Source organism: Podarcis pityusensis, assembly GCF_964106645.2.
Source record: "Podarcis pityusensis genome assembly, chromosome: Z".
Taxonomy (NCBI): domain Eukaryota; kingdom Metazoa; phylum Chordata; class Lepidosauria; order Squamata; family Lacertidae; genus Podarcis; species Podarcis pityusensis.
Genome location: NC_138044.1, coordinates 30,121,708 through 30,149,167, shown reverse-complemented (window position 1 = coordinate 30,149,167; position 27,460 = coordinate 30,121,708). Strand labels below are relative to the sequence as shown.

The 27,460-nt window shown below is 40.6% G+C and overlaps 1 protein-coding gene across 9 annotated transcripts; it reads right to left on the bottom strand.

Annotated features, from left to right (window-relative positions):
* Positions 1-607: 607 nt before the first annotated feature.
* On the bottom strand, positions 608-25,822 carry ZNF711 (zinc finger protein 711). Of its 9 annotated transcripts, none has more exons than XM_080989512.1 (9): positions 25,650-25,822; positions 20,995-21,092; positions 18,928-19,458; positions 10,037-10,195; positions 9,409-9,555; positions 7,803-7,940; positions 6,135-6,182; positions 5,174-5,317; positions 608-3,410 (listed from the first exon to the last, which is right to left on the bottom strand). In XM_080989512.1, the coding sequence occupies exons 2-9, from the start codon at positions 21,071-21,073 to the stop codon at positions 2,233-2,235; spliced, it is 2,424 nt and encodes an 807-aa protein (XP_080845638.1). In that variant the 5' UTR covers positions 21,074-21,092; positions 25,650-25,822; the 3' UTR covers positions 608-2,232. The 9 variants fall into 9 exon arrangements, with proteins under 9 accessions (XP_080845638.1, XP_080845636.1, XP_080845639.1 ...); XM_080989510.1 differs by lacking the exon at positions 25,650-25,822 and adding an exon at positions 24,764-25,010; XM_080989513.1 differs by lacking the exon at positions 25,650-25,822 and adding an exon at positions 24,764-25,010 and having other exon boundaries at positions 6,135-6,179.
* Between the last annotated feature and the right edge of the window lie 1,638 nt (positions 25,823-27,460).

The window sequence follows — 27,460 nt, the reverse complement described above, 5'->3', positions numbered from 1 at the left end:
CACTATGATCAGCGTGCACGCATGGGAGCAAGCTGCCTGCTTCCACACAAGCCTGCTAGTAGTATATGTGCATGCACAAACTCACATACAGTGCACACTCAGGAATGAGGTGATGCCATTTAGTCAACAAGTTCTTCAAAAACACTAAAGGGAGGGGTGCAAGTACACTTGTTAACACAGGTACATACTGTAATACCACATCATGATGGAGCTTAAAATGAATTTAGTTGTACTTTTTGTCTGCTTTCAGTATCACTGTTCCAGCTCTCAGTGAACTACTGCAGATTCAATGAACGGGCAATATTGGTTCACTCAATAGAATTTAAGAGGAGGCAAGACTGAATATGAACACAATTTTTAAAATCACACACTAACAATTAAATGAAAAAAGTCTTAACCACCATCTTTTTCTGTAAATGAGAGTTCTGTCTTTGCACTCTTAATCAATTACAATTTTTTAAAAAATCTGACGCTTAATGTGATTGTGATTTACAATAAATCCTCAAAAACAGTGATCAGGAGGTCAACAATTAAAATTTGAACTAAATGATGAGTAAGCAAAACAAATATCTAGCCTGAGCAAGGAATGCAAACTTTTTCAAGAAGCTTGGAGTGCAAGAGATGCATTTTATTGTATGCTCATTACAATGAGTAACACATTTTGAAATAATAGTCCCACATAACAGTGACAATCTTATTTTACATCGTGTACATCATTTTTTACAGCCACATAAAACACAAGGTTTCCCAAAGTTAACTTTCTGAAGTTTAGAAATATAAAAAAAATTTATTCTCAAGGAACTGATTCTCATCTGGTGCAAAAACAAAGTATGAACATTATCTGAAACACAAAGCCACAATATAGTAGCATGAAGTAAAGTTACAATTTATTATGTGAACAGCTGTGTGCAAACATAAAGCAACTTAAAAAAAAAAGTTTTAAAAAAGTACACATTATATGCATAACATTTATGAACAGTTTTTAATTATTAAATAGCCCTAGACCAGCTTGTTATATTAAGCGCCATTTTGATTTGCAGCATGCTAACACAAAGCATTGTTTAAAGGGATGCATATTTCAAATGTATACACTGTAAACTGAAGATCCACCTCCAAACTCTAGCGGCAGCATATTGTTCTGGTTAAATACTGCATATATAACTTTCTTACAGATTGAAAATGCATGTTTATAGTATGGTATATGTTTTGTATGAATTGATTAAAAGGTGCAATTTTCATTTCTATATGGAAAGATTTTTAATTTGCAAGGAAGGACCACAGTAGTCTACCCTTGCCAGGAACACTGCCCCCTAAGATTCCCTAGGCATTTCCAACTAATGTAATCTTGATACTCTTTTTTGAAAAAGGAAAACAGTAAAATAGCAAGAAAAACAGTGCCAAATCATAGCACCAACAGCCGCAGCCATTAATTTTTTATTCTTTTTCAAAAATATTATAATAATTAGATCGGCCAAAAGGTAATTTTTTTATATGTGCCATACTGAACATTCAACTGCAGTTTTCAGATAAAAAGGGAAATTATATACACACACATCTTCAATCCTAGTACTGAACAACACCTTTTGAGCTCAAAAACAATGCTGTATTTTTAACACCATATCCTGCGATAACATAGGTCAGCAGCTCTGGAAAAAAAAAGTTTAAATATTGCTCATTGAACCTAAATAAAGGAAGGAAACTATGTTTCCTGGTGAAATGTGTGTTTGCTTTAACAACAACAAAAAAGACAGATCTCAAAATCTAACCAATTCTTGTTTCCCAGCACAGTTAAAAAATGTAATGACAAAGCAACTGACTTCTACCTGCATATTGTAGACTTGCCATAGCAAACATTTCTAAAAACTCCCACCCCCAGTTTTCATTAAGGATATAAATGGCGTTATTGATAAAGGGCTAAGATAACGGTCTTAGTATTTTCTTTAGCTTAATTATATATAACACTTTAAACAGAAGACATTCAAGGTCTCTTTCCGCAGCTTTTCAAACATTCATCTCTGCATTTTATAGTGTTCTTTAGGTTTTGATGAGCAACAATCATAGGGCTATGAGATCCCCTGTCAACCCTAATACTTTTAAAGACTTGTAATACAAAGAATGTAAAGTTATGATTTAATATCAAGCTTTGAAACCAGGAGAAACAGTTCATGAGAGTTTTCTTCCCCAATTAAGCAGATCACAGTTTCTAAACCGTTTTCTTCTACAGCTCATATGTTACATTAGGGCCTCTTTGTGATGCCTCATTATATGCTGATTTTTCTCTGATGGTCTACGGAATCCCTTTTTGCAGTACTCACACCTGTGCGGATAGTCTTTTGTGTGTATTGATATGACATGCCGCTTGAAGCCTGATGCATCTGTAGTGCTATACTCACAATACTGGCATTGATAGACTTTCCTTCCACTGTGGGTCTTCATGTGCTTCTTCAGTTCAGTTTGTTGCCTAAATCCTCTCTTGCATCTTTTGCATTTGAAAGGCAGGTCCTTAGTGTGAACTGAGAGAATATGCCCACTAAGTACAAAAGGATCTGAAGTCTTAAAGTCACAGTGCCTGCACTGATGTACCTTTTTACCTTTATGCGTTTCACTGTGCTTCTTGAGCTCCGATGGACGGTGGAAACCTTTTTCACACACCTCACATTTGTGAGGAAAGTCCTTTGTGTGAACAGATATTATGTGCCGTTTCAGGTCACTCGAGTTGGTGCTCTTGTGGTCACAATGTGGGCACTGATGAGTCTTATGCCCTTGAAACAACTCTGTGTGCTGCTGGAGTTCTTTCTCATCTGTGAATGCCTGCGGACAATGTTCACATTTAAAGGGCAGGTCAGTACCATGCTTGGTTTTGATGTGTGTCTTCAAATTGGACTGATCAGCACAACGGAAGACACAATGCTGGCACTGGTAAGGCTTCTCCCCTGTGTGGGTCCTCATATGCTTTTTGAGCTCAGAAGGATGGCGGAATCCTTTCCCACACTCAACACAAACATGAGGGAAGTTCTTGCTGTGAACCGCAAGCAGATGTCTATTAAGCAGTCCTTGCTCTGCTGTCTCATAGTCACAATATTTGCACTTGTGCAGTTTAGGTTCCTTGTCCCTTAAGATCAGTTTATTTGAACTCAGTGGGCTTGCTTCTCTGTATCGCCTGGTGTACTCTGTGAATTCATGCGTTTTGTCAACTTTGTTGATGAGCTTATGGCTTTCCAAATGATTATGAAAGCTTACTTTCTTGTTAGTTGTAAAATCACAGTCTGTGCATTGGTATTTCTTCTTAATCATGTGATCTGGGTGGTTTTTCATATGCCTTTTCAAGAATCCCCTGGATTTAAATTTTTTCCCACATATGTGACAAGGGTAGACGGTTAAGGGTTGTCCATCAGGACCTATTATAACAGCTGTTTTAAACAAACAGAAAATATTATGAAATAAATTGTAACAAGAAAAAGAATGATTCAGACATCAATGAAGCAGAACACAGTATCATTTTTAAAAAAACACCAATCATGTAATGTTTTGAATAAAGAACAGAGCAATCCAAAAGTGGGAGAGTGAGAACTAAAGGCAGATTAATTGCTTTTTCCTATGACCAACTAGGTTCTTGCCAGCAGGGGAGAAAGTATTGGGCCCCCACATTTTGCCTTTTTAATGTTCCTTTCCTATGCTAGGATTTATTTATTTTTAAGTTTCCCTCCCACTGATTTCAATAGGATATCAGTGAAGTGGGAGTGGGTTGAATTCTGTGGATCCAGTCTCAGCACATTTGTGGAACATTCTTTTTGCCATTTTCAAAATCTGTGCCTCCGCAGTCTCAGGCATACAAAGTTGGATCACCCTCTTCTAGGGTCAACCTCTCTCCCATTCACTAGATCTTAAGAATCCTATCACGACTAGAATTTGTATTTATTGCTTATAATTCTTATAGTCTTTTCACTTTCTATTATTCAACCATATTTTCAATTCTTCATAATTTTGTCAACGTATGCTGAAATTTACTGCTGATAACAATTAAACAAATCTTCACTTCTGAGGATTCACCAAGAGGCACTGAAATTTAACACTTTTACAAAAGAGACTGAGGAATGAAAGACAGTTCTTGTGTCCAAAGCTGAAGCTAAGAACTTCAAACTTAGCAAGCTTCTAGCTGGATAAGCTCAAAACACTTGTCATCAATATTTGGGCTAACAAGTATGGAGATTAAGTCCTAAAACAATACCGGAAAAACAACTTTACATGGATGGCTTTCAAAGACAACTGACCACCTCAACCAAAATTCCAAAGTCAGGGTAGTACAATATTCCAAAGTGAAAAAGTGTGGTGCTAGAAGGATGATGGTTAAGTCTATTTCCCTGTATCAGTTTTTGTTTGAAAAATGGCGTGGGACATTTTTACCAACACATTAAGTTGGCTGGAACAAAAAAACTTCCTAATAAGGCATATTCTATGCACCCTGGTGTTTAGAAGCACACACAAACATCTCCAAGGTTTGGGTATTTATATGTATTCCTGGATAGTTTCTGTTTGACATTTTTACTCCAGTATTTTACACTGGCTGGGGTAAAGGAGTACTTCTATTGAAAAATTCAGTTGATTTCCTTGGAATTTTTATGCGGAGACTTTTTATTTTTGTTTTCAGAAAGAAAACTGTAAATCTAAGTGGCGGAATTACCGAAACATTGATTTCTGCTGTGCAAATGACTATGTCCCATAATGACTACACTGTAGTCTAATATTGTGTAAATTCTACAATGAAAAATGCACTGAGTGGTGGTTCTTTGCCCTTGCTGATTTTTTAAAAAATAAATATTTGTGCTGGCTGTGCACAAGCTGACAGTTCAACACAACAAAGAATAATCTCTTATAAATTACCTTTTAGAAATTTCCAATCCACATGCCTCCTACTATGTTAATATAACAAGAACTTAGCTACTGCAGAAATACTACATGAACTTGTAGTATAAGAAAGTCAGGAAATACTCTTCTGACTATGCAGCTAATAAGATAAGAGAAAACTGGATGAAATCGTAAGGTATCTTTTCCCAAAAAAGAAAAACTCCTAACGCTGTAAGAATACGGAATCAACTACACTTTTATCTTCTAATTTAAGAATGCTAAAAGCTACAGATAAGTAGGTAAAAGCTAGCCAAGGAAGTCGTTTTACCTGTTTGCCACTGCCTTGCTTCCCCTCTCCTCCTTTTCTTGGCTTTCTGTTTAAGCAGTCTGTTTGTGCTAATGCTATCACAGATTTGCAGGAATTGTGTTGCATTAACATTTTTGTTTTCTAATCTTGCATCCAAGTTGGTTCCTGATGTGAAAGACCAGATACGCATCACAATGTGGCAAGAGGCTCCCTTATAAGAGCTTATTTTGAACACTGAAGCTGTTTAGAGAAAGGACCATCTGTTGCAATTGTGTTTGCGCTGAGATTGGGACAATGGGATTCTGCTTCATCATAAGATGCTAGAAACACACACTGGATAATAGCTACATATATTTTTTAATACAACACACAGAAAGCAATGATTTGCTTTTGTTTCTATTCATCTTACACAAGCTGTTCTGAAGCTAAGACTGTGAAGAACAGGAGGAAATACTTTGAATTAATAAATGAAAAAAATGTCAGCCAACATCATTCTCACATTCAGGCTGTGATCATATGCACGTTACTAGGAGTAACTCTCAATGAACTCAGTGGGGTTTATTTCTGAGTAGACATACTTAAGGTAACATATTGAAAAGAACTCCTATAATGAAAGATTCACCGGATCCAGCACTGGGGATAGAGCAGAAAGGCACAAAAATTGCTCCAGCATAGCTTCTTCTTGCTTCCTTTAGCATTTTAATGGAGTATTTCATCCAAAAATGAAACAGAGGTAGCTGCTTGTAAGAGCTGGTGCCAAGTTTAAAAGGAAAGAGGGTTTGTTTTGGGAATGTCACAGCAGGGCTATTGACAGCCCTACGCAAGGAGCTGGTTAATATCATAATTGTGTTTTCGTTTACCTTGAATTATCTGCTGTATTAATATTAATGTGCCAATTCTTATATAGTTGCTGATGAAGCCTAAATGTAGTTCACAACATCTCTGAAATACTAGACATATGAGCAATTCTTCATCTACTGACCTGTTGTTTGACAGTCTTCATACCTCCGGGGAAGTCTTCTATCATCTCCTAGGGGAACAGGTAGTTCATTGAAACAGTTCACACATTCCAACTGCATAATGATTTCAAAGCAGTCCAACACAGAAAACAACTAAGCTAATCATTTCTATTTCCAAGTTACTTTTTTACCAACCAACCCCCCCCCCAATTTCCCACTAACTTTCACTTTAGATACATGATTTGCTGTCAGTTGCTTCAAAATAAAACTTACTAATAGTCACTGCTTTCCAGACATTCATCTTTTTTATGCCATAAATGTGTCTTCATTATTATTTTTCATTACACACAAAAATAAGTAGCAACTAGCCTTTAAATGTTTGTATGAAGCTATTCTACAAAATAACATTTGCACATTAGTTCACAGCATTAACAGAAACACCATACAACTTGTTAGCACTGAGCCTCTGATTTGTAAGAATCATATGAAGCAGCCTTACACGGAGTGTGACCATTAGTCTTTCCTAGTTTTGTCAACTTTGACAGTAACTTTCTAGGGTATTAGATATTGTCTTTTTTAGCATCTTCTGCTTGCGATCACTTTTTAATAGAGATGCTGTGGATTTAACCTGAGACCTTCTACAAGCAAAGCATATTCTCTACCACTGAGCTACTGTCCCTTCCCATAGGAACATAGGTATGTTCACACATTGCTACACATCAGCAGTTGTTTGGCTAACCAGGACCTTCAAGCTACAGGCTAACCCTCCGTTTTCCCTTTGCTACAATCTTTTATTCCAGTGCAAAGATTCAGACACGCATATATATGTAAGAGGGAACTAAACAGAATGAGGAAAGTTAAAAGGAAGTTTAAAAATTATGCTCTTGCTCAGCCAGTTGTGAGGACATGGGACAGGATAGAAGACATGACAGCAGTCTATACTGCAGCAGACTTGGGCTGCTTAAAAGGAAAAATGTTGGCACTTTAAAAAACCAAAAGGGCAAAATATAAGAGCTTTTCTATTCTGGAGACCATACCACAATTCTGACTACCAGAATTAAATTGTTGTCTGCCATGGAAAGTGTGTTAACAGTATTTGTGGGCCTCTGCTTTGTACAGTGGTCAGACAGCATATGACTTTTGTCACATTTGTAACACCATCTGAATTTGCCATCTAGTGAGGAGTTTTTAAAAAAATGAAATATATATTTGTGTTTTGGGGATCTGGGTTTCAAATGCTTCTCTAATTTCATTAGGTGAATTCAGCCATTTTTGTAACATTTTCTGGAAAAAGAGAATGGGTAGCACAGGGGTAAACCTCAGAGGCCTAGGAGCAGCACTTTGAAGTCTAAGTGTAGGTGGGCTGACAATTTCCTTTAATTACAAACAGAATATGCAGACACGTGCATGAAAATGGGTTCTTTGAGCAAGTGTTTGAAGTTCCCTTACTATTATTAAATATTAAAACTTAAGACTTATTTTTGAAAGCTTCATTTCAATTGCCACATTAACTGCTAAAGACAGAAAGAACTCTGGAGAGTCTTTAAAACGAATCCATGGTCCTCTGTACAATACGTTTTATTATGCTTTTATGTCCACTAAATGTTAAAATTATTATTTGGGCAGAGATGGGTTAGTGCAATTAGAAAGGAGAGAAGGGACTCTCATGAAGTCATAATCTAGCATCCTACCATAAGCAGCAGCCCATGCAACAGGAACAAAAGTTTTATTCACACCAGTGTCTTCAAGCTGTGCTTCAGGCAGCGATGTGGCTTCTTCTTCACCAACAATAACCTCCATGTAAACTTCATCAGCTATTTCAGCACAACCTATATTTAGTTTTAAAGGGTATAGAAATTAATGACACTATATATGCCATTTTCCAGCTTTGCTCAATTACCGCATTTTTCGCACCATAGGGCGCACCGGACCATAGGGCGCACCCAGTTTTTAGGGGGGGAAATCAAGGAAAAAATATTCCCCCCCCCCAGCCCCAAAGAGCAGCGTACAGGCTGCACACAACCTCTCCCTGCCAGAGGGGTTGTGCGCAGCTATGGAAGAAGGCAAGGCAGAGAGCGGGATGGATCCCGCTCACTGTTTTGCCTTCCCCTTTAGCCCCGTGCAGCCTCTCCTTGCAGGGAGAGGCTGCGTGGGGCTAAAGAAGCCATAGCCCCGTGCAGCCTCTCCTTGCGGAGGGGTTGCGCGCAGCTATGGAAGAAGGCAAGGCAGCAAGTGGGATGGATCCCGCTCGCTGTTTTGGCTTCCCCTTTAGCCCCGTGCAGCCTCTCCTTGCCGGGAGAGGCTGCGTGGGGCTAAAGAAGCCATAGCCCCGTGCAGCCTCTCCTTGCCCGAGGGGTTGCGCGCAGCTATGGAAGAAGGCAAGGCAGCGAGCGGGATGAATCCCGCTTGCTGTTTTGGCTTCCCCTTTAGCCCCGTGCAGCCTCTCCTTGCCGGGAGACACTGCGCAGGGCTAAAGAAGCCATAGCCCCGTGCAGCCTCTCCCTGCCGGAGGGGTTGCGCGCGGCTATGGCGCAAGCCTGCATTCGCTCTATAGGACGCACACACATTTCCCCTCAATTTTTGGAGAGGAAAAACTGCGTCCAATAGAGCGAAAAATACGGTAATTCGTATTTGATTTAGTAGTTATCTCCTAAACCAGAAGCTACCAATCTATTTGTGAAAATCCAAAATCAGAACGCCAGATTCATGAAATTGCCATCAAGAGTTTCCCCTCTATGTTCAAGACTACAAACTGATACATATCTCATAGGAAAGAAGCCCACTTAACTTGGTAGGGTTTGTTTCTCAGCAAGAGCAGACAAGCGGGGAGGGGCGCACCTACATAGCTGACTTCCTGTTAGTGGGGTCAATGTGCATACCAGGAGAAAGCTCTGGTGGGGAGGTTGGTGCGGTTGGGGAGGTTGGTGCGGTATAGGCTGCACCTAGTTCTAAATAAAAATGCTGAGGATTGCATTTCAAAGAAAACTGTCCATCTATGTATCAGATCACAATCCATCTATGTATCAGATCATGATGTGCAATATAGTGCAAACAACAGCACACATGACAAGGTTTGCAATGACCTCTCATTTGCAGTTGATTGAATTTCAGCTTGTTTGTGGACTGGTGCACATAACTTAAGTGGGAGGTGTGTGTTAGGATCTCTATCCTCATTTGAAGTATAAAATAATCATATAACAATATAGGGATAAAATCCCTTCATATTCACAGTGGTTGGGGGGGGGGGAGAGAAATGACAAGATTACTTTTTTAGCAACACAAAAATATAATTCTTACCAATATCTTCATCCTCTTGAGAGGAATCTTTAACAGCCATATAAACCATCTTCTCTCGCTGTACTCTGCCGACACCTCCTTGCTCTAAAACTCCAGCTACAGAATGCCCATTATGAAAGTCACTCTCTGTTACAATTTCTGTTCCACCTTGAAGAGAATAAGTAATTTTTATTTGATAACATTTTGATAGGAACAGTAAAATTTTTCATTTCTTTTCTGTGCGCTTGATGAAATAACAAGACAACAACTGTCATTAGGAGGGAAAGACAGCACGGTGGGGCAGCATTTTAATTTCCATTTAGCATGACAAATTGTCATGGGTTGGACATATGGGAGAAAGGAACAAACTCAGAGGAGTCCTTACAAGGGCATGGGGAAAAGGGTTGGTTCTGGAAGTTGAGTGAGATAGCCCAGGCAGAACCTGGGGGTGCTTCAAGCTATATGTAATCTATGGGCAGAGTTTTCATGGTTTTGTTTTGGTATCTTAGTTATTTTAGATTCCCTTATGAAAGACAATGGAAGGAATTTAATTGGAAACCGCTACAAAGAAGTATTTGTTTTACACAATGTAGGCAACTGGATTTTGTAAACACCACAAACTAGCAACATCAGAAGTTGCGATACTTACCTATTTCCACATCATCCTCAGCTTCAGCTTTAAATATGTAAACTTTAATGACTTCAGAACCAAAACCATCATCTTTAGATACATCATCATGTGAAACCTCAGTGCTGATTTTTAAAGGTGTGTTTCCAATATGGTCTAGCTTTTCCCCAACATCATCCACTATAAAAAACAAACAACAATAAAAACCAGTTAGAAGGAAGCAAGAAGCAAGTATTAGCAATGTTGCTCAATTGTTCTTAGCTCATTTATGCAAAACACAACATGATTCGCAATATAAAGCTGGCATGCAGACCAATCACCTTATTTTGCTTGTTTTGTGAATATTTCACATATGAATAGATTTGTTTTATTTTACTGTTTTAATAAATTTCACCACCAAAAATTACAAGCACACTGTTGAAACGTGTCTGTTACATTATAATCTAGAGCGAGATGAGCACGCAACCCTAGAGTCGGATATGACTGGCCTGTACGGGCAGGGGTATTCTTTAACCCAGAATTGTTTTTGTATTGCTGTCCCTTCCCTTTCTCCATATACATAGTATAAAATGTTAGCGAGTCACTCTGTAAGGCTGTAAGACTCCCTGTTAAGACACCCTGTAAGACTCCAGGAGAGATGTAACACTTCAGATTTATAAATCAGAACAGGATAGCATTATCGCTCCAATATACCCCTTCCCAACAGGCATTATTAAATTTATGCCAAACTAACCTTAACCACGGTTGGCCTAATGAGGGTTCTTTCTTAACTAGAGTATGCTAAACAATTCTAGATATTGATCAGTATGAGTTGTATTCAACTAAGTCCTACTCAGAATAGACCCACTAAAATTATGTATGTTAACTTCAGTGGGTCTATCCTGAGTAAGATTGGTGTTGAATGCCACATTATATCTTGTTTAACTATGCTTCAGGCCAGTGCCAATGCGTATCCTAACCTGAGTTAGACTTACAGTGCAAGCACAGGAAGAATGAAAGAAAGCATGTGATATGGCCTTGCTTCTCATCTTTTAATCATGATTTAAGAGATTTGGAACATTACTTGTATATTGAGCTTAATTCTGAACTCATAAACAACATACCAATTATTCCCTTTCAATACTATGAGCAGTATCATCAAGTCAAAGTGCTTTAAACTAACAAAATACAGTATAATTTCCTTTGCTTGGAACTTGGAATTAAATGCCCAATATGACACCTCTCTGCAATTGCTCAGCAATAGGCAAATCAGGCTCATTTTCACATAATACATATTTACATGTACTAATGATATGTAACACTTGGATTTAACAGTGCAAATTTGTGTGTGCTCATATTGCCTGTGCTGGATGTCATTTAATACCTGCTAAACAGCAGCAGTATTTGGTGTCATTGATGAAAGTGGTATTACAGAAATCTGTGAACGAATCAGAACACTGCTGGAACTACTGAAAACAGAAGGGGAAAAAAAGCTAAGCACTATTTTTGTTTTTAAATTTATCAGTAATGCTATTGTGAATCATTTTTTTAAAAAACTTCCAGTTATTTTTAAATGGGTACTTGGTTTTTTCTGGGGGGGGGGGTTGCAAAATGGGCATTATCCATCCCTCCTTATGCAACCTGCTTGTGAGAGAGGGCATCTCTGTGGCATAAAGTAGCCTTCCCCAACCTTTGGTCCTCAGATTTTGGAATGCAATCTCTGTAATCCCCAGCCAGCATGACCAATGGTTGGGGATGATGAGGACTGCAGCCTAAAATCTGGACTCAAGGCTGAGAAGTTTGGCAAGTATAATGGGAGCCTTTGCTCATCAGAGTAAATAGTGTGCATGCTGAAAACTTGGGGGACTGCATTATTGGGGGATCTCCTCCAATTTGCACAGGAAGGGAGGATCGTGCCACCAGCACAAAAAAAGAGTTGTTCTTTCAAAAATATGGTTAATAAATACCGTATTTTTTGCTCTATAGGACGCATTTTTCCCCCTCCAAAAATGAAGGGGAAATGTGTGTGCGTCCTATGGAGTGAATGCAGGCTTTCACTGAAGCCTGGAGAGTGAGAGGGGTTGGTGCGCACCGACCCCTCTCGCTCTCCAGGCTTCAGGCAGCTATCCGCAAGTCTTCGGAGCGCTCCGAAGGCTTGCGGATAGCAGGCTGAAGCCCAGCGAGCGCAGCGCCAACTCCCGCTGCGCTCGCTGGGCTTCAGGCAGCCATCCACAAGCCTTCTGAGCGCAGCGGGAGTTCCCGCTGCGCTAGGAAGGCTTGCGGATAGCTGCCTGTTCTGGGGGCTGGGGTCGGGGGAAGCTTGGGCTTCCTCGCCCCCAGCCCCGCAAGCTCCGGGAGCGGCAGCGAGGTTGCACGCAATCTTGCCGCCGCTCCTGGACCTGGAGGGGGGGGGATAAAATGTTTTTTCTTTATTCCCCCCCCAAAAAACGAGGTGCGCCCTATGGTCCGGTGCGCCCTATGGAGCGAAAAATACGGTAACCCCTTAACTACTCACTTAATGGAGAACCTAATCCCAGATTGGAACAATGAACATTTTATTCTTCTATAATAGTCCCTTGTTTTTAAAATGCAAAGTATTCTTTTTAAAATTACATGGATCAGTATTATCAGTATACCTATGTCACAGTGGGATTTTAAAAAGGCAATATTCTCTATAGAGAATATTGGTGATAAAAAGTAATGTGTAAACGCTTGTGGCTAGAAAGCCTAAAAATTACAAACTATTCATTAACAGTGAAGCAATAATTCAGCAATCAAAAGATGTGTACTCAAATGTCAAAACTAAAAGATGGTAAGCATGCATAAAATGTGACATTTTTGAAGTTAACCTTAGTGCCTTGCCTATTGTTTTTTTCCTTCTGTTTCCTTCCTTCATGGTTCTGATTGAAAAACCCCGTTTGATGCAGAACAGCCCAGATCTGCAAATTTTCATGCACTGGTTTAATTTTAGTCATCAAACATAATTCTCGGAGAACAAGTATAAGGCAATAAGAACATAATTGTAAATCATAAGGCAAAGAATACCATTAAAAATTCAAAGTTCCTGAGATGCTAAATGCATAGGAATAAGCAAAAACAAAATGACAATGCTTAATCTCTAGCTGAGGAAAAAAGTGAAGAAAAATGGGCAGGCATTTTTTTGAAATGAACCAGTCTAGTTGCTCCTACCTGTTGGTGTTCTTAGCCAATGAGTGAAGTCAGAGCTGTGACTGATGAGTTGTTTGGATACTAGGCAACGTAACTGCCTTTCACCCTCCACTTTAGTATTTTTCTTACTTCTGTCTTATTTGCTAGTCCCTGGATCTACACAACTGCTGTTCTATCTGTTTTGTTTTGCTGCCTGCCAGCCACACAGAGCAATATGCAGGTAGCCACTTGAACTGCTTAAAAACTGGGAGTAGAAGAAGCAACTCCCCAATAACTGCCTGTGGGCCATATGGAACAACTTTTTGAAAATGTGAGGAAAAAATTATGGGGATCCTGCTGATGCCGCACTGTCTGTTTAGTTTGCCTGCTGGAACATGCAGCGGAAAGCTGCTTGAGAGGCCTCCACTGAATACAGGAGTGGGTGTGGATATGGTAACCCTTTTCTTGTTTCTGCTGCATACCCTACAACATGGATTGTCCCAAAGTTGTGGGGTGGACTCATTGCAGAGGTGTCATAACAACAATAAATTAATTCTAGCTATTCCCAAATTGTGGAAGCAGTAATGCTGAGTCATTATTTTATCATCACATTTTTCCTGATTGTTTCCAAGTTGTTGTTGGGGGTGCATTTTAGAGGCATCATTATCATCACGAACTTTTCCTCCTGTGTAGTGCCTAGCAAGGATTGCTCCCAATATGTTTTCGGAAGGGAGTGTTCAGTACAAAGGCCAGAAACATTACTATTATCATCTCCTCATACAGCCCTAATTTTGAAAAAAAACTTCTAAATGACAGTCAACCTCAAGCATTGAAATGTTCAATGCCTACTGTGGTGAGTTTTATATTCATTTTGTTATTTTCCTTGTCTATCTATTTTTTCTATTCAATGCAGACAGCCAGAAAAGAAAAGAAAAGAAAAGAAAAGAAAAGAAAAGAAAAGAAAAGAAAAGAAAAGAAAAGGCTTGCCAGCTAGCATCATGCCTTTATTTGTGGCTATGTATGTATATGGCTGGCTATAGTAATTTAAAATTATTTCAGGATTCAGTTATATTTTATTTTCCAGTTCTAATCTATAGCAGCACACCAGCAACAAACATAACATCCAAGACTTAACAGCGTTTGGAAAAGTAGAAAGCATTTCAAAACTTATTTGCTAACAAATTAACACAAAAGAATAGCTTTTCCTCCATTTTTGAACCATGTTCTATTCCTGTCTGGTTTCTTTTTCTGCTCTTTTGGAAGTGCCAGCCATTTTCTGACTGGTGCCCTTAGCACCTTCTTAAAATTCCAAATGTTCCTTCAGGCCAAAATGTTGGAAACCAGTGGTTTACATGTCATCCAAACCAGAGAGGTGAAGGTATCTCCTCTTTATCCACCAAGGTTGTTTTACAGGTGTGTATTGTAGTTAAAGAGGAGAGATCTTTTTTTTAAAAAAAGAAAAACTTTTATTGGTTTTCAGAAAAGGAAATACTCCCCAAAAGTAAAATACAAAATATAACAATACAACCAAAAAAAAGAGGTAATTAGCATGTTGTATGGCTTTCATATTATTATTATTTTAAAAAATTCTATACCACCCTTCATTCGAGGATCACATATGACAAAGGTGCTAACAAGGAGAGACTTTAACCACAATCCCTGGTTCTGATGACATACTAAATGAAACACTGGCTTAGATACCACTCTATGCTGAAAGGACCGAGGAGAAGCAAAGGAGGTACAAGTTCCTCTCTTGAAACAAGCAGGTTTGCACAGTCCTAGCAAGCCATAACATGGTGAATGAGGTTGCTGAATTCCTAAAAAAAAAAATTCTCCTCTGTAAATTTCAGTGCATGACTTATGCATGAGATGAGATTAGACATTAAGTCACTGAGTTGATGATAAGAACTGAAGTATTCCAATGGTCAAGTGTAATTATATTCTTCACCATTTCTTGCCCATTTATCCTATATAAATGTATTCTATCAAATAGTAACTATATGGCGTGGCAGGTGGGGGGAAGCCAGGAAAAATATTTTAATCACAAAAATAGTACCTTCAGGTAAAACATTAGTACCAGCATTATTGTAACACTTAAAAAACACATAACTTACCTTTCTTTCTCTCCCAAACACTTCTGTTTAAAATTGTTAAGTCTTGCCTGAAAGGCAGCAGCATTACAACAGGCAATATAATAATGAAGTAGTATCTTGAAATGATCATCCATGGTTCAAAGGTGTGTACCACACAACAAATTAACACCTGCTTAACAAAGTCCTTTAAACATAATAAAGTTTGCATCCAGTCACAAAATGTCTGCAATGTAGGATATTTTAATTGAATATAGTAATTTCTGCTTTTAGAATGTCTAGTGTTGCAGACAAAACACTCTTCCCTGTTCAGGTGGTTCAAGCAGTAGGGAGTGCAGTGGTACCTTGGTTTAAGAACAGTCCTGTTTAAGAACGATTTGGTTTACGAACTCAGCAAAACCGGAAGTAGTATCCCGGTTAGCAAACTTTACCTCGGTCTAAGAACGGAATCCAAACAGTGGAAGGGCACCAGCGGCGGGAGGCCTCATTAGGGAAAGCGCGCCTCAGTTTAAGAATGGTTTCGGTTTAAGAACAGACTTCCAGAACAGATTAAGTTCGTAAACCAAGGTACCACTGTACTAACATTTCTTTCCCACACATACTGCCTTAAAAATGTGGAACAGTGACATGGATTTAGTCGGATGCAAACAGAGGAGACATTTAGGATACAGCCCTACACTTACCGGAAAGTAAGCCTGACTGAACTCAGACAGGATTACTTCTAAGTAGATATTACATTGTTAAACTCTACTGAAAACAGCTGCTTGAAAAGAAAGCTTTTCAGCTGGAATCACAGGAAGTCATAAATAGCATACTGTTTCTGAAGTGGTTATCAACGTTCTGTGTTATTTTTATTTATTTATTTATTTAAGGTGTTTATATATTGCTTTTCGGGTAGACCTTACAAGTGGTTACAAAACATTATCACACTGTTGTTGTTTTTCCATTTTTTAAAGCCCTTGTTACCGAGACATGTTAGGTGCTTAAAATATTGGAAACAAGGGGTCAAATAAAAATGTCGCAAACGTGCTCACATTTTTCAACTCTTGCAAGGTATTTTAAGGGATGCTACCATATTTGTGTGTGTGTGTGTGTGTGTGTGTGTGTGTGAGATACTTCAGACACTATAGAAATGTACTGTATCGATCAACCATAGCTTGACATCGAAGTTAATTACTTATGTCAATTCCATTCAATATGCACACTCTGGATTCCTCCTTCAACCCATGCTTCTTTCTCAACAAAATATACCTAGGTGTAACAAGATTTGCACAGACATCATCATAATTATATAGATATGAACTAAATGAAGAAATTTCAGTTTCATGCATTAATAATCCCACAACTCTCCTCACCAAAATTTTCATTTTAAAGTAATAGCTGCAGGACTATTACTTTCTGGTCTGGTCCACATAGTAAACCCATTAGTGGAAGAAACTGAATAAATTCTGTAAATTCCAGTTATATTGTTGCTCTCAGCACAAATAAGTGTGAAGGGATTGTTTGCAAGAGAAATTCTGCAGAAAAGCCTGTTTACCAAAGAAGAAAAAGGGTAATATTTGCCACCTCTAACTTACCTTTTCAGCTGTTTCCAGATGTGAGATGTTCAGATTCACTGTAGATTGCCAGCTCTCAATTCATATGATGTCTCAGCATACACTATGCTGGTGATGTCACACCAAGCACAGAAGTCCATGAGACGTAGTTTTACAGTTGTGCTTTTATTAAGTAAGTTTACATTTGCTTTACCTAGGTTCTATCTCAATAGAGGAATGTATTCTTAATTTTAGCAAACTATGTAGCACCATATTGCAGGACTAGGTAACTTTTGGCCAGCATACGAGATGTGGCTTAGCCACCCATATTATGGCTCAAATAATAATTTCTGAACATGTGGTCTACAGCATGACCCACAATGTGAATCTAAACATTGCTTGTAAGAAACTCCACTACCATTCCAGATTGCCGTGATGACATTACTGGTGGTGGAATCCTTGCTAAGGGAAGTGGCGTGATACCATGAAAAAGTTGTCAACCTACTATACTGTAGTAAGCAATAAGAATAAGATTGGACCCTGTTATTACTAGGTTTTTTTGTGGTTTTTATGTTACTTTTTGTTTTTACTGTTTTCATGTCTGCATTTTTGTATACCACTTAGAGACTTTCAATTTTAAGTTGTTTAGAAATTGCTTTAAATAAAATAACAGATTTTTGAAAGAAGCTGGTAGTGGAATATTATGTTACCCCTAAAGAACAGCTGCAATGGGTAGCATAGGATTACCAGTACTGTGCATGCAGGGCTATCATATGGATCAAGAGCTAGCAATCCACTGTGGGTGTTTGAACATCACAAACATAAAAAACAAAAACAAAGAGATATTTCATTATTTGTGTGGGGTTTTTTTTAGCTTACACAGACTGATGTCTTCCTTGTAACAGTTGTCATACCATGTTAGTTTCCCTCAGCAAAATCAACAAAGGAGTCTTGGTGGCACCTTAACGGCAACACAAACAAACATCTTTCTAGCTCAGAAAACCCTGCATGCATCTGATGAAGTGGGTCATAATCCACAGAAGCTCATGTCATGGTAATTTTGTAAGTCTTTAAAGATGCCACAAGTCTGTTGTTCTTACTATCCGATCTTCAATTCATGTACCTTGGAAGTCGAACGGAATCTGTTCCGGAAGTCCATTCGACTTCCAAAACGTTCACAAACCAAAGCATGGCTTCCGATTGGCTGCAGGAAGCTCCTGTAGCCAATCAGAAGCCGCGGAAGCCCCGTCAGACGTTCAGGTTCCAAATAATGTTCGCAAACTGGAACACTCACTTCCAGGTTTGCGGCATTTGGGAGCCAAAACGTTAGACTTGCAAGGCGTTCGGGATCCAAGGTACGATTGTATTGCCACTAATTCCCATAACTGCCCCTTATAAAATTAGTTTTTTGTTGTTGTTTTTTTCAAATTAACCTTTAAAAATGTCTACTTATTTAACATTGAAGTATTCCATTTGGAAATGTGTTCTAAAGAATGCAAAGAATTGAAATGTTGTATGTGCACTGCTATGGAAGTTTTTTGTTTTGTTTTTGAAGAGTCTTTCATAAGAATTGTCAAGTCCTCCCAGCCATGGTTCCAAGAATATATATATATTAGAATGTTGTACTGTTCCCATAAACCTCTTTAACTGTGAAAACAAAATCTCACTGTGAGCTGTATTCTATCCTATCGTGTTCTTCTGCTGATAGAAGGCTCTTTGATCTAAGAGGTTTCTGTTAGCAGAAAGGGAAGGTAGAATTTATTTTCTCAAATTCTCTTTCCTCTGCAACTCCTCCAAAATCTGCTCAAGAGAGCTGGTGAACCCTTTGGAAGTGAAGTAGGAAGTGTGAATAATTGCAGGAGAAAGGGGAATTTGCAGAAATTTCCATTTTGGCTCACGGAAGCCTCTTCTCAATCCAACAGTATTCTTTAAGCAGAGGGGTACAACTGGATAAAGATTTATGTACACTAGCCACCTACCGCTACTAACTAGAAACCATTTTTAAGCAGTATTGAGTATTTTACGGTTGTAATGCTATTTCTTCCAAAATTTTATTGGGAAAATTATATTCAAACTAACAACCAATTATACTTCATAATCTCTCATCACTGGATCACTTCTAGTCTGAACAGACTCAAATGTCATATAAACCTTAACTTACAAGATATCATTAAGTAGTCTTCAGATGTGCTCTTGCCATCATCATCATCTTCAGTCTTTATAGTAACTGTAGAACCAGGAACAGTGCCAGCTGCCTGAATCACAGTTTCTGTATCTGAATTGGTTACAAGAACCTCTTCTGAAACCATTGTGGGAGAATCTGCTCCTGACACAGAATCTTGTACCACATGTTCCAAATGACCATCAGGGCCCGTAACAAGATCAGCCACAAAAACCTGATCAGGAACTCTAACAGTTTCTGTAATTAGATCTGAAGTCAAAACATGATCACTGGTATCAAGTGCTTCTTCAATAGCTACATCAGCCTCCAATACAGATTCAGGAACTATCACCCCTTCTGTGACAACATCGGTTTCGGTTATGATATCAGGTCCTTGGACAACTTCAGCCGCTAAGCCATGATCAAGAGTTATTCCATCATCTGTGACAACATCGGAAACGAGTACAGCTTCAGGAACTGACACAACAATATGATCTCCATCAATGTGAGCAGTACCAGCCATTCCAGCCACTATGAAACAAATGTAAATGAGATAAAGTATTAATAGTTATATTGCTGTAGAACAATACTATGCATCTAAGAAATACATAGAATGAATGCAGTCAGACAAACTACTCTCCTACCTTTCATTACATTTAATTTTAGTTTAAGAAGGGCATATTAGGAGAGTGTTCTGTAATTGAGCTATCCTCCCCATAGGTAGGATAGGTGACATAGGTAGGATAGCTCATGTGAAGCTATCCCATAGGTAGGATAGCTCATGTGAAGTCTGGTCTTCTGAAGGGAAGGGGAGGTTTTGCTGGAAATATTTGATAACCATATTCAGAAAAAATGGTGACATTCAATAATGTCCTCTTGCTTGTGCAACAAAACTCCACTACCACAATGAAGTTTTTGGTTTCTATTCTCCAGCCCCCAAGATCTGCTCCAAAGACTCATCCAACCCTCTGGATCATATTTTAGGTGCACATGAAGACCGCAGGGTGAGGAGACAAAAGAGAAATCCCACTACAGGAGCAGGCACCCTCTTGTGTTATCCTAGATATCACCCAATGCTTAAGGAATTCAATTAAGTTGTTCAATTATATCATTATGCATATAATGATCAACTTTGGCAAGTATTTGTGCTATAGTACAACACACCTACTAGAGATTAAAAATCAGTACATTCAAAGAACTTACTTCTGAGTATACATGCTTAGGTTGTTATAGAGCAATTCTATACACAAGAAGCTGGTGTAAAGCAAGCCAGTATAAGTTAACTGGCTTACACCAGAAAGTTACACCGATTCAAATGCTACTCAGGAGCACAGTTACTGCCCTAAGTCTGGCAGAGAGAAAACAAGCCTTACAATTTTTTATTTTTTTTTTGAGATATAGTACCTTTTTTGCTAGCTTGACTTATGCCAGATCACATGACTGAGCTGAACAGGTTACGATCCAGCCTAAGTCTCTCTAATTCTGCACACACCATGTTATTTTTACAAGACTTATGCCAGCTTAAGATCCACTGGGCTCAAGTGAGTCAGTTGAGTTACAGCTGAGCTGCGATGGGGGAGATAAACTGGTGTGCAATGAATGAGAGAGTTAAACCAGCATAACCTAGCTGTGCTGGAATCTCCTGGATGAGCTGAAGATTTGATGGATCCTAACCCACTCATCTTGGCAGATCTAGTTATAGAATTGCTTTCCTAGTATATGGAATACAACTAATTAAAAAATAATTTTAACTCTCTACTGCCATCTAATATTGCAGATTCCATTATTTCAAAAATTAAATACAAGAATTTTATAAACAATTGTGTATACTGCAGTCCATACACATTCCCCATGCCTCTGGTCTACTAAGGCAGCAAGCCAGCAATACTGCTACGCAGAAGAGGTAGCCAAAAGTGTCAGCTACCCACTGTGGTACAGTGACTGTCAGGCTCCTCTCCTACTATCTATGCCACGTTTTGCACCCATGACATTCGTTATTCATTCATAATATACAGCAGGTGATTAGTAAACAGTCAAGTTAAAAATAAAAGTTTGTTGTTGTTTTACCAAAATCCTGCATAATCATAGTGTGAGGCATTTTGGACTCCTGTGTCTGCAACCCAAGACTTCCACCACCTGGATCCATAATCTTCTATGCTCACAAACTGAGAAAAGAAAGTGAATAGAAATTACTACTTGTAGTAACATAACTATCTTAGAATGTGTTTCATACAGAATTCAGTGCACACATATTTAGCAAGTGCATGTGTGCATCTTCTTCTTACTAGACCAAGAGCAAATATCAGCATGACTCCTCAGCCTCTCCTGGTAGGGCAGGGGAAATAAAATAATGAATGCATTTATTTTGTGCTTTGACAGATAACGATTTTTGTTGCAGTTTTTGCACATTTATAGAGTGTGAAATAGTAAAGAGTCATGCAACAGGTGTGTAAAGCCACTGGGACAAGGCTGCAGCAATAATTTTACCACCACATAACAAAGACCATTTCAGGTTCTCTGTCCATAAACATACCTGCACAATGACAGCTGCCAGAATCCTATACGTGCACAATTGGAAGGAAGAAAAAGTCCCAACCAAAGAGGAATGGGTTGCAAACCTAAAGGACTATGCAGAACTGGTGAAGTTGAGAGTGAGAGACCAAAGTGACCAACTTTTTATTGAAGAATGGAAACCCTTTTCGCAGTATTTGAGAAAAAACTATACTCAAAATTATGGACAGGATTTGAACTATGAGCAGTGGATTGAGAATGACAATAAATGTAACAAAGGAAACATGTATTAGATATAGTTTGACATATAATACAACAGAATATGGGTGGTAATAAAAACAGCACAGAGGTAAGGGTGGGAAGTCACCTTGTTTGTTTTGCAAAAGAAACATATCTTGAATTTGAGGTTAATGTGTTTAAGCTTTTAAAATTGAATAAAATGTATTATTACATAAAAAAGGAATATGAAGCAGCTCACACAGGTATGAATCAATGCATGGTATATCCCTCAGCATTGTTAACACTTGTGCCTATGTTCACCAGAATCCCACCAGAATCCCACAGTGTCTGAATGAGACAAACTGGAATCTTCCTGATTGCCCTACCCTTCCTTTCTAATCATCCTTTAGTCATGGTGGGCCAGTGTGAGAAAAAGGATGGCCCCGAGATGGTCCAGTCAACAGGGCTTTCCTCTTACGTTTTACTAACCATGCTCTAACCTTGTGGAGCAGTAAGTAGCAACCTGCCTTATGTTGAATAATTAAGGCTTCCATTTGTTGCCCACATCCCAAGCAGTAACTTGGGGGAATGGAAGATACCACCTATGTGATTTCAGGGGCTTATGACATATTTATTTATACCTTAACCTTCTGACCATGCACACAAAAGATAATTTCCCCTTATCTTCCAACAATGCATGTTTACAGGTAAAATTAACTTAGCAGGGCCTGAATAGCCTTGTTCAGTACTGTATGAAAAGGAGTGCCACCTCGGAGGAGTACCCAATCTAGCAGATCAGGAAGTGTTCCCTCTGTGTGAGAAAGTGAATGTGTTGCTTCATTTTTATATGTGAGAAGAGTGTATGACAGTGACAGGAGACCCACCAAAAGTCATATTCACAAGGCTCAGAAAAACCTGGAGCTAGCCCTGGTTCAATGGGGGCTTGCTCCTAAGAAATGTCCACAGCAAGGGTAGGCAAATCTTTCTGTTAAAGGGCCACATCTGGGTACTGAAATTGCAGGGTGGGTAATAAATAGCACTGCAAGCATTCCACTCATGAGGGATCCATCTTTTTGCAATGCATATAGAGTGCCTCCTGGGCAAGACCAAATCCCTGTCAACAGCAGTAACTCTGAGTCACTCAGCTGTTAGGCAGCAAATGTTTGCAGGTAGTTGTTGTTTTTTTTAAGTGGCTGCTGCAGCTGCAATTGTCTCGCCCGCCACTCTCCCAACCAGCACAGCAGATGAGCTAAGCAGGACCAAGTCAACAGAGCTGCCATTAGGCACTAATAATAATAATAATAATTTATTACTTATACCCCGCCCATCTGGTGGGGTTTCCCCAGCCTCTCTGGGCGGCTTCCAATCTTCCAATAAGAGATAAAAAATACATTAAAACATCAGTCGTTAAATACAGGGCTGCCTTCAGATGTCTTCTAAACATCAGATAGTTGTTTATTTCTTTTTAAAGTGTGGAATTACAGATGCTAATAAAGAAACACCTAAATTTTGTACAATTATTTTGTACAACCAGGCATTTTGTACAATTAAATATAAATGGAAATGTCCAGGACATATGGAAAAGGACTTGACCTACCCAATGAAGACTGTGGATGCAAAATTATACTTCCCCAAGTAAAAAATAAACTATGCTTGCTTGCAGTAAGAAATCTAGGTCTACAGCCCTACTGAATGTCAGCTGCACTTACTTCCCACAGCAAAAAAGTCTGTTGCAGCCATGCACAAGATCAGATGTTTTTAATCATATGCATCCGATGAAGTAGGCTCTAGGCCATTGAGGTTTATAGCATAAATCTGCAGCATCTTAAGGAAGTCAAAGATTGGGTTGGGATTTTTTCTGAATCATTTCCCAGTAAACCCGAACAGGCTAAGCTCTGCAAAACTAAAGCACACGGGCGAGTGAGTTCCAACTGAACTTAAAAGTAAACATGCAGAGGAGATCGGACTGCTTATGAGAATCAAAAACACATGTTCGAGACCAAGGCGCGTTGCTTTGCTACCTAAATTTATATGCTTCATTTCTGTAAGGCTTCTAGCTTGCTATTCCTCAGCGCGCAACAGACAGCTGGGGAAATGCGCGTGCATGGGGCGGAGACGCGCATACTATATACAAACACACACAAAAACACACACACACACACAACCCTCCTCTTCCTCTCGCTTCCAATCAGCGCCCGTGATGAGCAAACAATAAAGCGGCGCTTTGGAGCCCGAGTCGGGCAAAAGGGGGTGGGGTTGTACCCATCCTTCCCCGGGGCGGTGTTGCGCGGCCGAGGGAGGGCAGGGAGCCAGCGGTGCCTAGCGCGGGGCCCGAGAGGAAGCACGGTAGCGAGGGGGCCCGTCGGCTGTGAGAGACAAAAGACTCTCTCGGGGAAGGCGGGAGGCGGCTTCCACCAGGGACAGCTCCCCTAGCAGGAGTTGCGAGGTGGGAAAGCAACGCTTTCCCCCGCATCGCCGGGCCTCGTCTTCACCGGACTGCCGCCGCTTTCTTCTCTCTCCCCCCCCCTTTTCTGTCGTGCTTCTACGTCCCGCGGCACTATGAGGCGCAAGAGGGAGGACGGTTTGTCTGATTGCTACAGCCGCTGGGTGTCAGTTAGCGGGCGGGCGGGCGTGTGTGTGTGTGTGTGTGGACGCGCGTGTTTTAAAGAGCTTCTGTAAGGTGAAGGGAGACGAGGGCCTCTGCCGAGCTGCGCTTCTCTGCTGCAACGGGCGCCATTTTATTTTCCGCCATTTTCTGGCCGCCTTCGGGCCCGGCCACAGCCCCGGCCGAGCAGTATGCGGAGGGGGAGAAGCCCGAGCGCTCGCTCGCGGCCGCCTGGCTGTGAGGCGCGAGCCGGTTCATACGCTTCGTATTTTTGCTTCGTTCGGTTTTTTAAATAAAAAAAAAGGCGGTTGTTTAGATGAGCGGCCCTGTAGGCCTCGGGGCGCGGCCTGCTCCGGGGCCTATGCGGCCTGGCGCCTCCTCCCCCGCCGCCTCCCCGTTTTTTAAAAAATAAAATCGAATTTGTGCTCAATTTCCTTGTCGCGGCTGAGCGCACATCCCCTTCCCCGCTTCCCCCCACACCGCCGCCGCTCTCCTCCTCACCTTCGCTTGGCGGGCTCGGGCCCGAGCGGGTGGGGAGTGCAGGCCCGAGGACCCGGCCGCCTCGGCTGTCGCTTTTCGGGGCCTGGCATTCGGGGTCCGCCAGGTCCGAGGCCTGCACCAATCACAGGCTAGGGCTAGGAAACGGCAGGCGGGCGGGAGCGCGCGCGGCCTGCTCACTCGCAAACTCACTACCCCTCCCTTTCTCTCTTCACCCTCGGCCCCCCCCCCCAACGCAACCACCAGCAGTCTCGCGACCAGCCGTTGCTGGAACACACGTCACCCAGGCGCAAGCATCAACCACGCGCACTTGCGCGCCCCCCTCATCTTGTTTAACCCCCCCATCTCTCTCATCTTTTGAGACCCTGCCGCCGCCGCCGATGTCCAGAGCATGCGTAGCAAAAGCGAATGAGGCTTTCTATATGCCAGTACTTTCCTTGCCATTAGTTGTCGCGCGCGGAGGGGGGAGCCAAAGCAAAACAAAAGCCAGTCGAGAGGCGCCCAGGATTGACTGCAGTGACTGGGGAGGGGGGAGGATCGCGACCACCGAAGATGCGCGAGCGCTCGGTGGTCCGTAGCTTCACGCCATCGCTGACCAGAAAGGAGAGGTGATGTGGTCTTGACGATACCCCAGAAAAATAAATGATGGAAAATAACCGACCTGATTTTTTGGGTTGGGGGGTGGGTGGGTAAGGCAGGAGTTCTGCTCTCGAAACCCGCCCCAGTCAAAAAAACCACGGGAACTTAACAGGTCATTTCAGCACCGTTACAATAAACGATAACTGAGTTTGGTACCTCAAAACGCGTCGAATGGTTATTTCAAAGAGGCAATAAAAGACATGGCAGGTGTCCCCCTCCCCACAAAAAACACACAACTGAGTTTCTCTACCGTTCGCTTTTTCTCATGTACAAGTCGTGATTCTTGCTCCCCCAACTCGTTTTTAAACGTCGCCGCGGTTGTATCTGGCCAGCCCTTTAAGGAATCTTTTGTCCCCCAGCGGTTGGCAAAGGGGTCGCGGCTGCCATCCTAACCAAGGACTACTTTGGAGTAAGCCTTGTGGAACCCAGTGGGCTTGCATTTTTAAGTCGGCAAGCCTTTGGATCGCACGCCAAGCCTCGCTGAATATTCAGCTGGGCTTCGGACGCATAAGATGGCGCTGTTGCTCTACTGGAGAGTTTCCCATTTGAAAATAGGAAACAGCTAATCACCCTGAACCCAGAGTATTTTAGGCTATAATCCTCAACACACTAATTACGTTCACTGAGATCAAATAATACAGTTGGGAGGAACCCCAAGGGTCATCTAGTCCAACCGCTGCTATGCAGGAATTTCAACGAAAGCAACTGTGATAGATGGCCATCCAAACTCTGCTTATAAACCTCTAATGAAGGAGACTCATACCAACTTCTGAAAGCTTTTGCCATCATAAAGTTCTTCCTAATGTTTAATCAAGAGTCCATTGGACAGGAGCAGGAGAAAACAAAGCTTGCGCCATCTTCCATGTGAAAGCCCTTTAGACATTTGAGAATGGCTGTCGTATATCCTCTCAGTCTCAACTTATCCAGGCTAAACATTTCCAATTCAACCATTCCCCAAAAGGTTTGGTTTCCAGACCCTTGATCATCCGCTCCTGCACATATTCCAGCTTGTCTGTATCCTTAAATTGCAGCACGCAGAACTAGACACAGAAGACCAAGACACAATAGAGCAGTACCAGTGCTATTTTTCTAGAAGGTGCCATGAACTACCTGGATGAAAGGATGCTCATAAAACTTGCTGATGATTTCAAAATGGGATGAGCATCCCTTCAACTCCTTCATCCAAGTAGCTCCATAAAGACGTTGAACAAGACAGAACCCTGCACCCCACTTGTTTGTGCTATTAATATCCATTTCAACACATAGCAAATGCTGTATTGTTTTTAACACTTGATTGGAAGCCGCCCAGAGTGGCTGGGGTAACTCAGCCAGATGGGCGGGGTATAAATAATAAATTATTATTGTTATTATAGCAAATATATTCTCTTCCACTCTTCCATTTTATTGAAAACAGATTTGAATTCAAGTGTGAATGGATCATGTTTGTGATTTTTTGTATCATTTCTATTGATAAAAAATGCTATATAATACTTTCAAAAATCTGATTTGTATTGAATAAGTACTTTGTCCTTATGGAACCAATGGAAAATATCAAGGGGGGGGGGGGATTCCTACTTTCTCACACAGTACACAATTTTATGAACCTTTACCTTCTTTCTGAACTAAAAAGCCCTAAATACAACCTTTTCTCATATAGGAGTTTCTCTAGCCATCAACAGTTAGCATGATTGGGAATGGTTCAAAGATCCACACCACAGCATGTGGTCTACTGGCAAGACTCCCCTGGAACTACTATAGAGAGGAGACAGTTTCGCTGGGGGGGGGGGGGGTGCATGGAGAAAACCGGGACTCAAGACTTGTTATCAAGATAAGAAACTGCCAATATGGTGATACAATCAAGCTCGGTAAACACCATGCCAAATCCTGCCCAATGCTCCAATTTTTATTGGATCCCAATAAGTTCAATTTTGCTATGAAGTAGCCAAGTGAAACTCGGTAAAGCTACCGGTAACACAGTTTTAAAAATCCTCACTGACAACTGAATGTAACTGAAACACATTACATATTACTTGATATACAAAGCTTAATAGAAATGAAATG

Coding starts and splice junctions, on each gene's coding strand:
- ZNF711 (XM_080989512.1), bottom strand. CDS start 21,073: ATGGATCCAGGTGGTGGAAGTCTTGGGTTGCAGACACAGGAGTCCAAA. Junction 5,318..6,134: donor TGAAGACTGTCAAACAACAG/GTCAGTAGATGA, acceptor CTTTCACATCAG/GAACCAACTTGGATGCAAGA. Junction 3,411..5,173: donor AGCAAGGCAGTGGCAAACAG/GTAAAACGACTT, acceptor TGTTTAAAACAG/CTGTTATAATAGGTCCTGAT.